General features: G+C 31.8%; 1 protein-coding gene across 1 annotated transcript; it reads left to right on the top strand.

The window, feature by feature from the left end:
• Positions 1 to 1,725: 1,725 nt before the first annotated feature.
• On the top strand, positions 1,726 to 3,230 carry LOC139854446 (uncharacterized). The gene is made up of 3 exons (XM_071843749.1): positions 1,726 to 2,381; positions 2,588 to 2,716; positions 2,765 to 3,230. Exons 1-3 carry the CDS (start codon positions 1,726 to 1,728, stop codon positions 3,228 to 3,230), a joined length of 1,251 nt encoding a protein of 416 aa, XP_071699850.1.
• Positions 3,231 to 13,207: the final 9,977 nt, after the last annotated feature.

Below are 13,207 nucleotides of genomic sequence, written 5' to 3'. Positions count from 1 at the left end.
ATAATGTGTACAAATAAACAGAACAACTGTTAACCCAATCATTCATGAAGATTGGTCAATATCACCAAATTTAGATTTTCTAGATCAGAAAATTATAATTGGAAACACAATCGCAAAGGCAACAAGAAAAAAGCTTTACAAAATCTTAGCCACAAATTTGGATGTTTTTGCATGGCAAGATTCTGATATGACTGGAGTACCACGTCATGTAGCTGAACATAAGCTTGGTGTGAATCCTAATATCCCACCAGTGTGTCAAAAGAAAAGAGGCATGGCTCCAGATCGAACAAAATTTCTCAGAGAAGAAGTTAAAAAATTGGTGGATGCTGGAATATTGAGGGAAGTAAAATACCAGACATGGGTAGCAAATCCGGTTATGGTAAGAAAGCCAGATAATTCATGGAGGATGTGTGTAGACTTCACAGATTTAAATAAAGCATGTCCAAAAGACAATTATCCTTTACCAGAAATCGATTGGAAAGTGGAGTCTGTAAGTGGGTATCAGTTTAAATCCTTTTTGGATGCATTCAAGGGATATCATCAAATCCCAATGGCAATACGTGATCAAGATAAAATAGCATTCCACACACCAGATGGAATTTTTTGCTATATCATGTTGCCTTTCGGATTGAGGAATGCAGGGGCAACTTACCAGCGCGTAATTGATAAAGCATTTAAAGATCAAATAGGTAAAAATGTAGAAGCCTATGTTGATGACATTGTTATCAAGAGCCATACAGAAGACAGTATGTTCAGAGATACTCTTGAAACGTTTGAATCATTACGAAAGGTCAATATGAAATTGAATCCTAAGAAGTGCACTTTTGGTGTAGAAGAAGGAAAATTCTTAGGTTATATTGTTACAGAGAGGGGAATCAAGGCTAATCTAAAAAAGATTCAAGCAATTGAAAATATGGTATCTCCTAAAACAAAGAAAGAAGTTCAAAGCCTGAATGGAAGATTGGCAGCTTTAACAAGGTTTCTATCAAGAGCAGCAGATCGATCTCTACTATTTATGAAGGTTTTAAAGAGCTGTTTGAACAAAAAAGATTTAAATGGACAGAAGAAGCAGAAAAAGCTTTTCAGGATATTAAGCAACTCTTGAAAGAATTACCTACTTTAACTGCACCAATAGAAGGAGAAACGTTAATTTTGTATTTGGCTGCTTCCGCAGAGGCCATCAGTTCGGTCTTGATCGCAGAACGGAAGGGAATACAAATGCCTATATACTTTGTCAGTAAAATATTGCAACAAAGTGAATTTAATTATCCACCAATTGAAAAATTGGTGTATGCTTTAACACACACAGCTAGGCGACTCAGACGATATTTTCAAGCACATTCAATCCTGGTAATGACAGACCAACCGATAAAACATATTTTGAGAAATCCAGAGTCATCAGGACGACTAACAAAATGGCCAATTGAATTGGGAGAATATGAAATAAATTTTTCGCCTCGACATGCAGTTAAAGGTCAAATTTTGGCAGATTTTTTATTAGAAACAACAGAAAAGGTCGATCATCCGCAAAACATTAAAGCTAGCAATCATGTTTAGGAGTTACACACTGATGGTGCATCAAGTGAGGAAGGTGTTGGTGCAGCGTTAGTACTTACTAGTCCAAAAGGTGAAGAGCATACGTATGCATTGAGGTTTTGTTTCTATGCATCTAACAATGAAGCAGAATATGAAGCATTGCTTTCCGGCCTCCGCATAGCGTCAGAAATGGGAATAAAACATTTGCATGCATATGTTGATTCTCAAATTGCAGCACAGCAGGTTAATGGAGGGTTTGAAGCTAAAGGTTTCTCTATGAAACACTATTTGCAATTAGTTGAGAAAATATCAAAAAAATTTGAGACCTTAGAGTTTGTGCAGATACCAAGAAATAAAAACAAGAAGGCAGATGTTTTGAGAAAATTAGCAACATTAACATTTGATCATTTGCACAAGAAAGTTTTAGTGGAGGTCTTAAAAGATAAATCGGTTAATGAAAAGGTAGTGGTTGCAATAGTTGAAGAAAGGGTACCATGTTGGATAACCCCCTATGTGAAATATTTACAGGACAGAATACTGCCAACAGATTCCATGGAAGCTAGACGGATAAGAGTTAGTGCCCCACTTTACGTTCTGGAAAACGTAATACTTTATAGAAAATCCTTTAGTGGACCAAATTTAAGGTGTTTAACACCACAACAAGCAATTGATGTAGTCAAGGAAATGCATGAAGGATTATGTGCACAACATTCCGGTTATAGAACTATAGTTGGACGGATTATGGGACAAGGGTATTATTGGCAGTCAATTTACAAAGATACAGCAGACGTAATTAAGACATGTGATTACTACCAGCGGCATGGAACCGTACAGGGCTTACCCAAGTATGATTTAATTTTACAGTATCATCGGCATGGCCATTTTGTAAATGGGCAATTGACTTAGTAGGCCCATTATCAAGAAGTGTGGGAAATGCAAAATTCTTGGTTGTTGCAATTGATTTCTTCAGTAAGTGGGTTGAAGCAAAGGTATTGGCAAAAATAACTGGTGAGAATATAAAGAAATTCGTGTGGAATGATGTTGTGTGCAGATATGGATTACCAAATGAAATTGTCAGTGACAACGGAAAACAGTTTGCAGATAACCCCTTCAGAAGTTGGTGTGAAGAGCTAAACATCAAACAAACATTTACCTCAGTTGCTCACCCACAAGCCAATGGGTAAGTTGAGGAAACAAACAAAGAAATTGTAGCCGGCATAAAGGCTAGGTTGGGTTTGAGTCAGACTAAGTGGGTAGATGAAGTGCCATATGTATTGTGGGCTCACCGCATAACGTCAAAACGGAGCACGGGTGAAACACCATTCAGTTTGGTATATGGCACCGAGGCAGTGATACCAGCTGAAATCCGTGTTCCAACACAAAGGATTTTGGCATTTGATACAGAAAATAATTCATCCATCTTACGTGAAAACTTGAATTTATTGGAAGAAAGGCGAATCATGGCCGCCATCCGTCAAGCGGATGCAAAACAGAAAATGGCAAAATATTATAACAAACGAGTCAGATATGTGCAATTCAAGGAGGGGGATTTAGTGTTAAGAGATAATGAGGCAAGTAGACAGGAAAAACAAGGGAAGTTAGGACCATGCTGGGAAGGCCCATATAAAGTTGTAAAGGCACATCCTAATGGGTCATACACCCTCTCAGCGCCCTCCGGCGAAGAAATTCCATGAACATGGAATGCAATGAGTTTAAAGAAATTTTATGCGTAGTATTGCATTTTAGAATAGCTTGATCAACTATTTAGAGCATGAGATGCAATCATAAATGTTAAAATTTCTTTAAAGAAATAAGACTTCAGAAAAATTTCTTATGGCATATTATTCATAATTTTTATCCGGCCAAGGATTTTAATCAGATGTCACAAAGCTGTGTGTCATTCCTGCCCGCAAAAGAGAAGTTTTTTCCTCGGTGGCAGAAGTTCAATCATAAACAAAAGATTGAAATGACAGCGGATAACGTAAAACTCCGCTGAACATCCAGGTAATAGAATGTATCTACGACCGTCATGACATAAAATTTATACAAACAGTATATGACTAGTCATAATTTTGATTGTTCAAATTAAACATATAAAGCTTTGACAAAATCATCAGCAAAGTTAAAAACATTTATATACATTACATAATTAACATATAACACAAGCAATACAGATTACAACTTCAAATTTCGAACATCGTCTACCGACATAGCAACATTATTACACAAATTCTCTAATTCAGGAAAAACCAGATGTTCTATTTCATCACCAAGCACTTTAAGTCTATATTCTGCATCTGGCTTCAACTGAGATATAAGAGACTCCGGCAACGACTTTTGAAAGTCAGGTATATCATTTTTCAACCTCTCAAGAAACCGTATCCGGTTAGCGTCTAGCACAACAGTTATAAATTCGTTGAACGGTTTAGTTAACTTCTCAGAAGTGAAAGCACTCTTCACAATTTTCGAAACACCTTCAATCAGACACCTGGTTTCATTCTGGCTTGATTCCAATTGTTCTCTTAATGATGATTCAGATTGAGTTAATGTCCCAATCTTGTGAAGATACCATTTTTCTTTGGTGGCCAACTCAACATAATGAGCCTCAGCATCATTCTTTGCAGCAATAGCAGCATCTAATTCAAACTCTGCAGCTTTCAGGGCCTCTGTGTTTTTCTCAATTTTTTCAGACTTATCACGATGCACTTGGTCAGAACGCTCTAAAAGCCATAGATAATTGAATTCAGATGCAATATTCCAAATAATGCCTTGTGCTTGACATTTTCGAGCGTCACCATCAGATAAACTCTCAAAGAATTTAATAAGTGAAGGCGACAGCATCGCTTCAAGATACTTCATAAAATCCTCATAATTACCAGGAGGACCAGCTAAGAGAGTTGTTAAGCCAGTAGTATCTAAATTGGCAATGCTAATTTGTGAACTACTTTCCCCTATTCTGCTACGCTGAGCGGGAGGCGGAAGAGCAAGTTTCTTCTGTGCTTCTTCTTTCGCTGCCAGGGCTGAATTAAAATAACAGTTGTTATTCAAAAAGTTTTTCCAATCCAGAATCGAAGATTCACAATTCAATATTGCATATTTATCAGGATCAACATTATAATAGCCACCATTGTTGGGCATATGAAAAAAGCAATAAAGGTTTTCTTCTGCTATTGATTCAAAAGAAAGGTTACCAGCAGCACGATGTTTCCTCGAATTTGCTCGATTTAAAGGAACATCATCATCATCCTCAAGCTCATTTTCACACAAACTATTCACGAGCGTCTCATCAACCAATTTTTCCGATCTAAATTGTAGTTCATTAAATCTGATGTAACGTAGGGCGGCGAGCGGAGTAATCACTAAAAAGCATAAGTATACAGTAATTATTATACACATAATAACAATAGATAACCAAATTCTAATCAGATTATACCTTTGTTTTTCAACATAACAATGGCACAGCCACGAGGTTTTGCATCCTATTCAGCATTAAGGGAGCATAGAGAGAGCATATGTTCTGAATAATGACGATTTGAAATCCTCTCTTTTTTAATTACATTTAATACTTTTCATTCCTCAGATGTTAACCTTGGATGAATAACTTTGGGAGGATCAAGCGATGTACGCCAATAACTAGCTTGTAGGCAATCATTGGGGATAACTTCGCTATTGATAAAGAAAAATGTACTCTGCCAATTCTCACTTATGTCACCAGAATTAAGCAAAAACCCATCCATAGTAAGACAAACCCATCCTTTATCATAACGTTTTACGGTTGCAATATTAGAAAAAGATGAACATAGGGGGTAATATTTCAAGCCATACAATCCATCTCGAACAGCATGATTTTACAAATGGACATAGGCTCAAATTGTCTAACGCTAACACCATAAAAACAGCAAACGTCTAGGTAAAATTTTGTAAAAGGAATACCAAGGTGAGAAAAGTATAAAGCACGGCCGTAAATAGCAACCTTTCCAGAAGGAGGGTGACAGGCACGATCATGTGGGCCAGGAGTAACAGTATCGGCACCAAAAAATTTGGGAAAAGCAACTCTGACAGGATCGAGGTAGATTGAGGAAATTCTGCTTGGAATATCTTCAACATTAAAAATAGCCATTGATTAGGAAGTTAAGAAAGGAATTTTGTGACAGAAGTTTAAGGTAGATGAAGGAAATAAATTCATATTGAAGTAAATATGACACAGTAAAAATTGGATATTAAATAGCAAGCAGAAGATGAACAGCTGATGGTTAATCGCATGGTTGATATGCTACCACGTGTCAGGTGTACAAAAATGCGGGAGAAGTAAATTTAATTGAAAATGAAATTCAAATTTCAAAAAGGTACTTTCTGCAGGTCATGATCAAAAAGTAACTGACATGGCAGAAAAAGTTCGGCTACAGCAGATTCTTGTTCCCGAGGAAAAGGCATTACTTATTTTTTAGTTTAATGACTTTATTTTTTACAAAAATAAAGACATTAAACTGGGGGGACTTAATGGTGTATCCTAGAGGATACATGCATAAAGGCACCATTTTTGTACAGAAAAATGGATTAGGCAACATAAAACATAATGAAAGTTGGCAGTTTTCAGTGATTGCCGCCCAGTGTCTAACAGGCCGCCCAGCGTCATGCGTAAGCCCTGCAGGCAGCTTTAATGCTTAAGCCCTTTTACTCAGTGCATGAACGGCACGCAGCCACGTCAGCACACGTCACCGACATTCTGGATACTTCACGTAACAGAACCATTCAGTGATTGACACGTGTATCCCGTAAATTTCCAACATTCTGTGCCTATCAATAGACCCCCTGGGTCACCACATTTCATATCATTCTGATCTTAACTTCAGTTAGAGAGAATTACACTTTCTCTCTCTCACAGTTCTTTCTCACTCTAAAATAACATTAGCCGCTTAGCAGCAGTACACTAGACAGAGCATTACAGATTGATCCACAGATTGATTGAGGCCACCCCACAGATCTTACATCTGTGTTCTGGGTCTGCAGATATTATTTCTCGAGGCAAACAACAATCAACAGTATACGCCACACGCTGAGCAGCTATTATCTTGTACTGGTACCTTACAGATGTAGAGACCCGTCCTAATCCATCCGGACGAAGTCCTTATCGATTATAAACGATTCACAACAGTTGATTACATCGCGAGGTACTTGACCTCTATATGATACATTTTACAAACATTGCATTCGTTTTTGAAAAGACAATCTTTCATTACATCAAAAGTTGACGGCATGTATACCATTTTATAATATATCTAACTATAATTGACTTAATAATAATCTTGATGAACTCAACGACTCGAATGCAACGTCTTTTGAAATATGTCATGAATGACTCCAAGTAATATCTTTAAAATGTGCAATTTCACAGCGGAAGACTTCTTTCATACCTGAGAATAAACATGCTTTAAAGTGTCAACCAAAAGGTTGGTGAGTTCATTAGTTTAACATAAATAATTTTTTTCATCATTTTAATAGACCACAAGATTTCCATTTTCAGTTCTCATAAATATACGTCCCATGCATAGAGACAAAATATCATTCATATGGATTGAACACCTGTTAACCGACATTAACAAGATGCATATAAGAATATCCCCTATCATTCCGGGAAATCCTTCGTACATGATAAAAAAAACAACATCGAAGTACTAAAGCATCTGGTACTTTGGATGAGGTTCGTTAGGCCCAATAGATTTATCTTTAGGATTCACGTCAATTAGTAGATCGGTTTACTAATTCTTAGGCTACCAAGCAAAAGGGGCATATTCGGCTTCGATCATTTAACCATATAATGTAATTTCAATTACTTGTGTCTATTTCGTAAAATATTTATAAAAAATTGTGCATGTATTCTCAGCCCAAAAATATAAAGGGTAAAAAGGCAAATGAAACTCACCTAATCTATTTTGTAGTAAAAATACATATGACTATATTGAACAATGCAGGATTGGCCTCGGATTCACGAACCTATATCATTTGTATATATATTAATACACATAATTGTAATTGAACTAATAATTATATTATTATTAGTGATAATTTTTATATTAATAACTTATATACTTTATTATATATTCATTTTGTATATTTAGGTAAAGTGTTTATATATTTAAGTTATGGTTATTATACAAATTTTTATTTACTTAATCTTTTGTTTACAAAATATTAGTTATAGTAATACTAGAGTAATATTAATAATAAAACTGATAATAATTATAATACTTAATACTGTTAATGAAGATAATAATAATTTTGATTTCATTAGTGATTAAATAATGATTTTAATACTAATAATATACTTATTTTAATAGTAATGGTTCTAATATTTATAAAGTGATATTAATACTAATATTTATGAAGATAATAATAATTTGTATTATTTTCACAGTATTAATAATAATAATAATCATAATCATAATAATGATAATACTACTAAAATGATAAAAATTAATAATAATAATAATAATAATAATAATAATGATATTAATAATACTTATGAAAATTTCTAATATTAATAACGTTTCTATTAACTTCAAACATAATTATGATATTAGTAATAAAAATAACTATAATACTAACAAAGATAATAATCAAAATAATAATAATACTACTTAGAATAATAAATTAATCATAAAGATAACACTTGTAATATTTATATAAATAATAATAATAATAATAATAATAATAATAATAATAATAATAATAATAATAATAATAATAATAATAATAATAATAATAATAATAATAATAATAGTTATAATACTTATAACTATGATAATAATAATAATAAGTATTATAATACTAATAATAATAATGATAATAATAATCATAACAACAACAATAATAATAATAATTATTATAAAAAAATATGGTAATACCCTTTAATAAGCTTCCTAAAAAGAATTGCTCACGACGAGGCTCGAACCCGCGACCTCTCGTTCCCTAACCCACTGCCTAACCATCTGGTCCAATATTGCTTTTCTTGAATATAACCCATTTACATAAAATATAACCCGTATAATTCTGTCTTTCGTTCATCTTCTTCATATAAAAATTCAATCGACCAAATCGAGTTTAACATCCAACAAACACTTATCAGTTTGCTTTAGGATGTTGTTATAACAATCAACAATTATGATTTACTGAATAAAAAAATATATATACAACAGGGAGTTGTGCAGCCCGTCGCTGTATTTAAAAAAAAAAATGAATGAACTTAAATATGATTTTTGAGATTGGGACTTTTTGAGACCTTAATTCCTTCATGAAAAAGTTTTAAATTCACTCCTAGGAACTGACGGAGTTGTCAATTTAATATAAAACACGAAAACAAATTCGAATTTTCTCATGAACCAAAACAGTTGACTTTTGAACTCGAAGGTTTGACTCGAAAATTCGACCTTGATATAAAAAAATGGATCTTGAAACTTAACAGTTAGTTTTCAATAAAGATTCTTAATCTATCTGCATTTTTAGATTTTTAGATTTGATTGAAAAATGAAGTTTTTGAAATTTGAATCAAGAACAGGGCTTTAACGGTTTCAGTTTTTTTTAATTAATTTTTTTTGATTTTCTTTCTATAATACTGAAATGGATAGGAGTATATAGTGATGGTAATCGAATCCTTGAGCAATACATGTGATATCATCAATGTTTGTTTGGTATTGAGAATGATTTTGACAGATAACAAAATCGACAAGAACAAAAGCAATATAAATAAATAAATATCTCGACTACGATATGTAACAGAATTAAATACTGTTAGTGGATCGATGTGTTTGTTTAGAATAGAAAGATCAGACAGCAAATCCGATTACAAAGAAAAAAATATAGTAGATAGGTAAACAACAAACTCAGTTTTATCTTTTTTAAAAATTTCTTATATATAATAATTAATATTATTAATGAATAAATATGTTAATATTAATAATCCTAATTAATAATAATTTTAATGGTACTATACTAATAAAAAAATAATGATAATAGTAACATGATGATATTAATAATAAAAAAATAATGATAAATGTAATAAGCTTAATAATAATTATTAATAATAATAAAAATAAAATGATAATAACAATATTATTAATGATACTAATAAAAATACTAATTATAATAATATTCATAGTTTTTAATAATAATAATAATTTTAATAATAATACTATAACAATCTATACATATCAAATTTCATATTTATATTGTGATATTATCAATACTGATATTAATGTCAATATTTATTCTAATAATAATAATGGAAGTAGTTATAACAACTATATTCTTAACCTGTGTTTTATATATATATATATATATATATATATATATATATATATATATATATATATATATATATATATTCTTACTTATGTAATCTTTAATAATTATATAATATGTTATGTAATAACTTTTATTGAATTTTCATTACTTATAATTTTACAATATAATAATAATTACACATATAAATCATATATATTTATATATAGTTTTATTTTTATTAACAACTTTTATCTTGTGTATTATTTTACATACTTAACTCAAATGATTAAATTGTATTCTATTGTCTCAATTTATTATATAAACTTATATTTATATATATAAATATATATCTAGTTACAACAATCGTTCGTGAATCATCGGGAATAGTCAAAGGTCAAATGCATTCATGTAAACTGTTCCAAAGTTTTCAAGACTCAACATTACAAACTTTGCTTATCGTGTCGAAATCATATAAGATTAAGTTTAAATTTAGTCAGAAATTCCTGGGTCATCATAGTACCTACCCGTTAAAGAAATTTTGTCCCGAAATTTAAGTGAGGTGGTCATGGCTTACAATAAAAATATTTTCATGACCAATATGAGTTGATAATTAGAGGTTTATCATCATTGAATAATAATGATAAAATAATTCGATTATTCTAGGAATACGAGTGAAGCTATCACAAAAGAGTGAATTGAAGAAAATAAGATTTTTCCTTAGCTTTTGACGTAAACATGGTTGAATTTAGATAATAAGGTGTGTCTTAACTTTTGACAGAGTCAGGGTTGAATTCCGAAATTCAAGGGATTTAAGAAAATCTTCGAAATTTAAAAGATTTGATTCTTCGGTGAATACGGAAATTAAGATCTTTATAATTAATTACGGTGATCTGCCTCGATTACTCTGTCTAATATTTCCATTATAATTTAAACTTTTCTATTCCATTATTCTCTCCATTCCTATACTTTCTTTCTTAGTTCATACATCCAAAAGGTTGTGAAAATACTTAATCCCGTTCTAATCCTTGATATTTTTCTAATTATCATTTCTGTCATCCTTCTTTTCAATCATCCACCAGAAAAATCTGTTTACTTCAACTATTACCTTGGGTGATACTATTCTTAATTATACCGTGTCTTTATATTGCTATTCATATTAATATTCATGGTTTGAAATTTCTACGTTGTTGTCGGGTTTTATATCTCCGCTTATATTTCGATGTCCCTGCTTCTGTCTCCTATAATCATTGTCATCCACAGTTAATGCTCTCTCCTATTTGCTGCGATTTGTACCCCCATTTACACTTTGAAGCTTTATGCTCTGTTTTCTCTCCTATCCGTTAAGCACATCAAGTAATGGTCCAGAATTCGTAGATATGAACATAGTTAATATTATAAGAAAGAAATGGAAATAGAAAGATTTGATTTGTCAAATTACCAGAATCACTGAGAATAGAACTATCAAGAATATATTTTCTTGATATGTTCAGAAGTTAATCAGAATGAAAGAGTTATGTAACATGACACATGATGACGTTATAATCTGTGAATCATCATGTTCCATTTAGAAACTCAGCATGACTTACTGTAATATAATCACGTTGATCAAGTGTCATTATATTATACTAACTCATGCATCAGTTCCCAACATTACTTCAATAACATTCATATTTTAAGCTTGAAAGTTTACAGAATATAGAAACTAACAGTTTCTATATGATGTAACACTGATAGCACTAATAGATTAATGATTTCAGATAAGAATAGTTATGAAAATATCTTCAGAAATATGGAGGATATTTATAATGAAAGATACGATGATTATTGGAATTTCTAATATCGAAGGATGGTGTAGAAAATTTATCCACAAGAGTTTGAAGTCAGAAGCAAGGTATTCGCTAAAGATTTCATCAAAAATAGAATCATCAGGATTCTTAATGTACAAGTTTAATCCTTGTGATTTATTCAGAGACTCCTTCGTAGTTTGCTCAATCAGTTTTCCATTTCTTAACATTTCTGAGTTTTTCCAACATAATATTCTTTATTATCATACCTTCAATAGTTAAGGTCGTTTACAGTTGTCTACGACTTCTGCTGCTTCATTCAGCTTTTTCAACATTCCGAGTATTGATTTGTAGACTGAGTGCTTTTCAGAATTTCAAAATGAAAGATCATAATTCTAAGAGATAAATGTTATACATATAACTGTTGATGTAGATATGCTGTGAGTTTTCAAAGTACTGATTGTTGATTCCCAGTAATTGGTATGGCAGTTCTCGTTACAAGATGCGGATGAGCATATGATAAGAATTCAATGGATAAATATAGTGATTTGTCAGGGAGATGTAATCCAATGAGTAATGAAGTTGCTGGTAAGTTTACTGCTAATGTGATGGAATATAAACGGTTCTCCGGTAACGATGATGAAAAGTAAACTTATATATCAAGGTTATGATAAGGCTAATCCGAATGAAAAATCGAAGTTGACTTGCTGGAGCTGTGACAAAATTGGCTATTTTGAATAGGAGTTGCAAAGTTATTTTCAGTAATAGCAATGCTAAAGGAGCTATTAAAGATACGTGTTGAACGTCTACTCAGGTTCCGAGTGTTTTCAGGTGCATAACTATATGCATCAATCTTTTCTTCCGTAAATGAAGTGCGGTTGGTTCATCCTCTCGATTGAGGTGTTTTTCAAGAATCATAAAAGGTTTGAACGCAGATTGGAATCGTCAAGATACAAATAAGGTTTACGATGAAATCGAGTGGCAAACTTGAAGAATTGTTTAGTTTCATATGTTATATTTAATATTTTAATTCATTTTAAATTGTCCAATATTGGCAGTCCTCAATTGATAGTCCATAGTTATCAGTCCAATAATTCATATATAGTTTAATATATAATATTCAAATTAATTAATAAGTATCGTGACCCGTGTACATGTCTCAGACTCGATCACAACTCAAACTATATATATTATTGTAGAATCAACCTCAACCCTGTATAGCTAACTCCAGCATTACTGCATACAGAGTGTCTATAATTATTCCAAATAATATATATATAGATGCGTCGATATGATATGTCAAAACCTTGTATACGTGTCCCGATATTTAAAGTGCGTAAAATAAATAACATAAATTAAATGACAATAAATAAAATTGCGATAAATAAACTACGATAATTAAAATGTAATCAGTTAGCTAGCAACAGTTAGCTGGAATAGTTAGCGTGGATTCTTAACAAAATTTTTCATAGTTAATTTGTTTGTTTCTAACAAATTGTATTTTGTCCAATGTTTTCTTCATTATGCCACTTGTTGAATTCTGATAAATCAAAATCCAAATATGAAATTGAATGAAAATGATTATTCTCTAGTGAACGGTTACGTAT

Source organism: Rutidosis leptorrhynchoides, chromosome 6 (genome assembly GCF_046630445.1).
Source record: "Rutidosis leptorrhynchoides isolate AG116_Rl617_1_P2 chromosome 6, CSIRO_AGI_Rlap_v1, whole genome shotgun sequence".
Lineage (NCBI taxonomy): Eukaryota > Viridiplantae > Streptophyta > Magnoliopsida > Asterales > Asteraceae > Rutidosis > Rutidosis leptorrhynchoides.
This window is presented reverse-complemented; position numbering and strand designations above follow the sequence as displayed.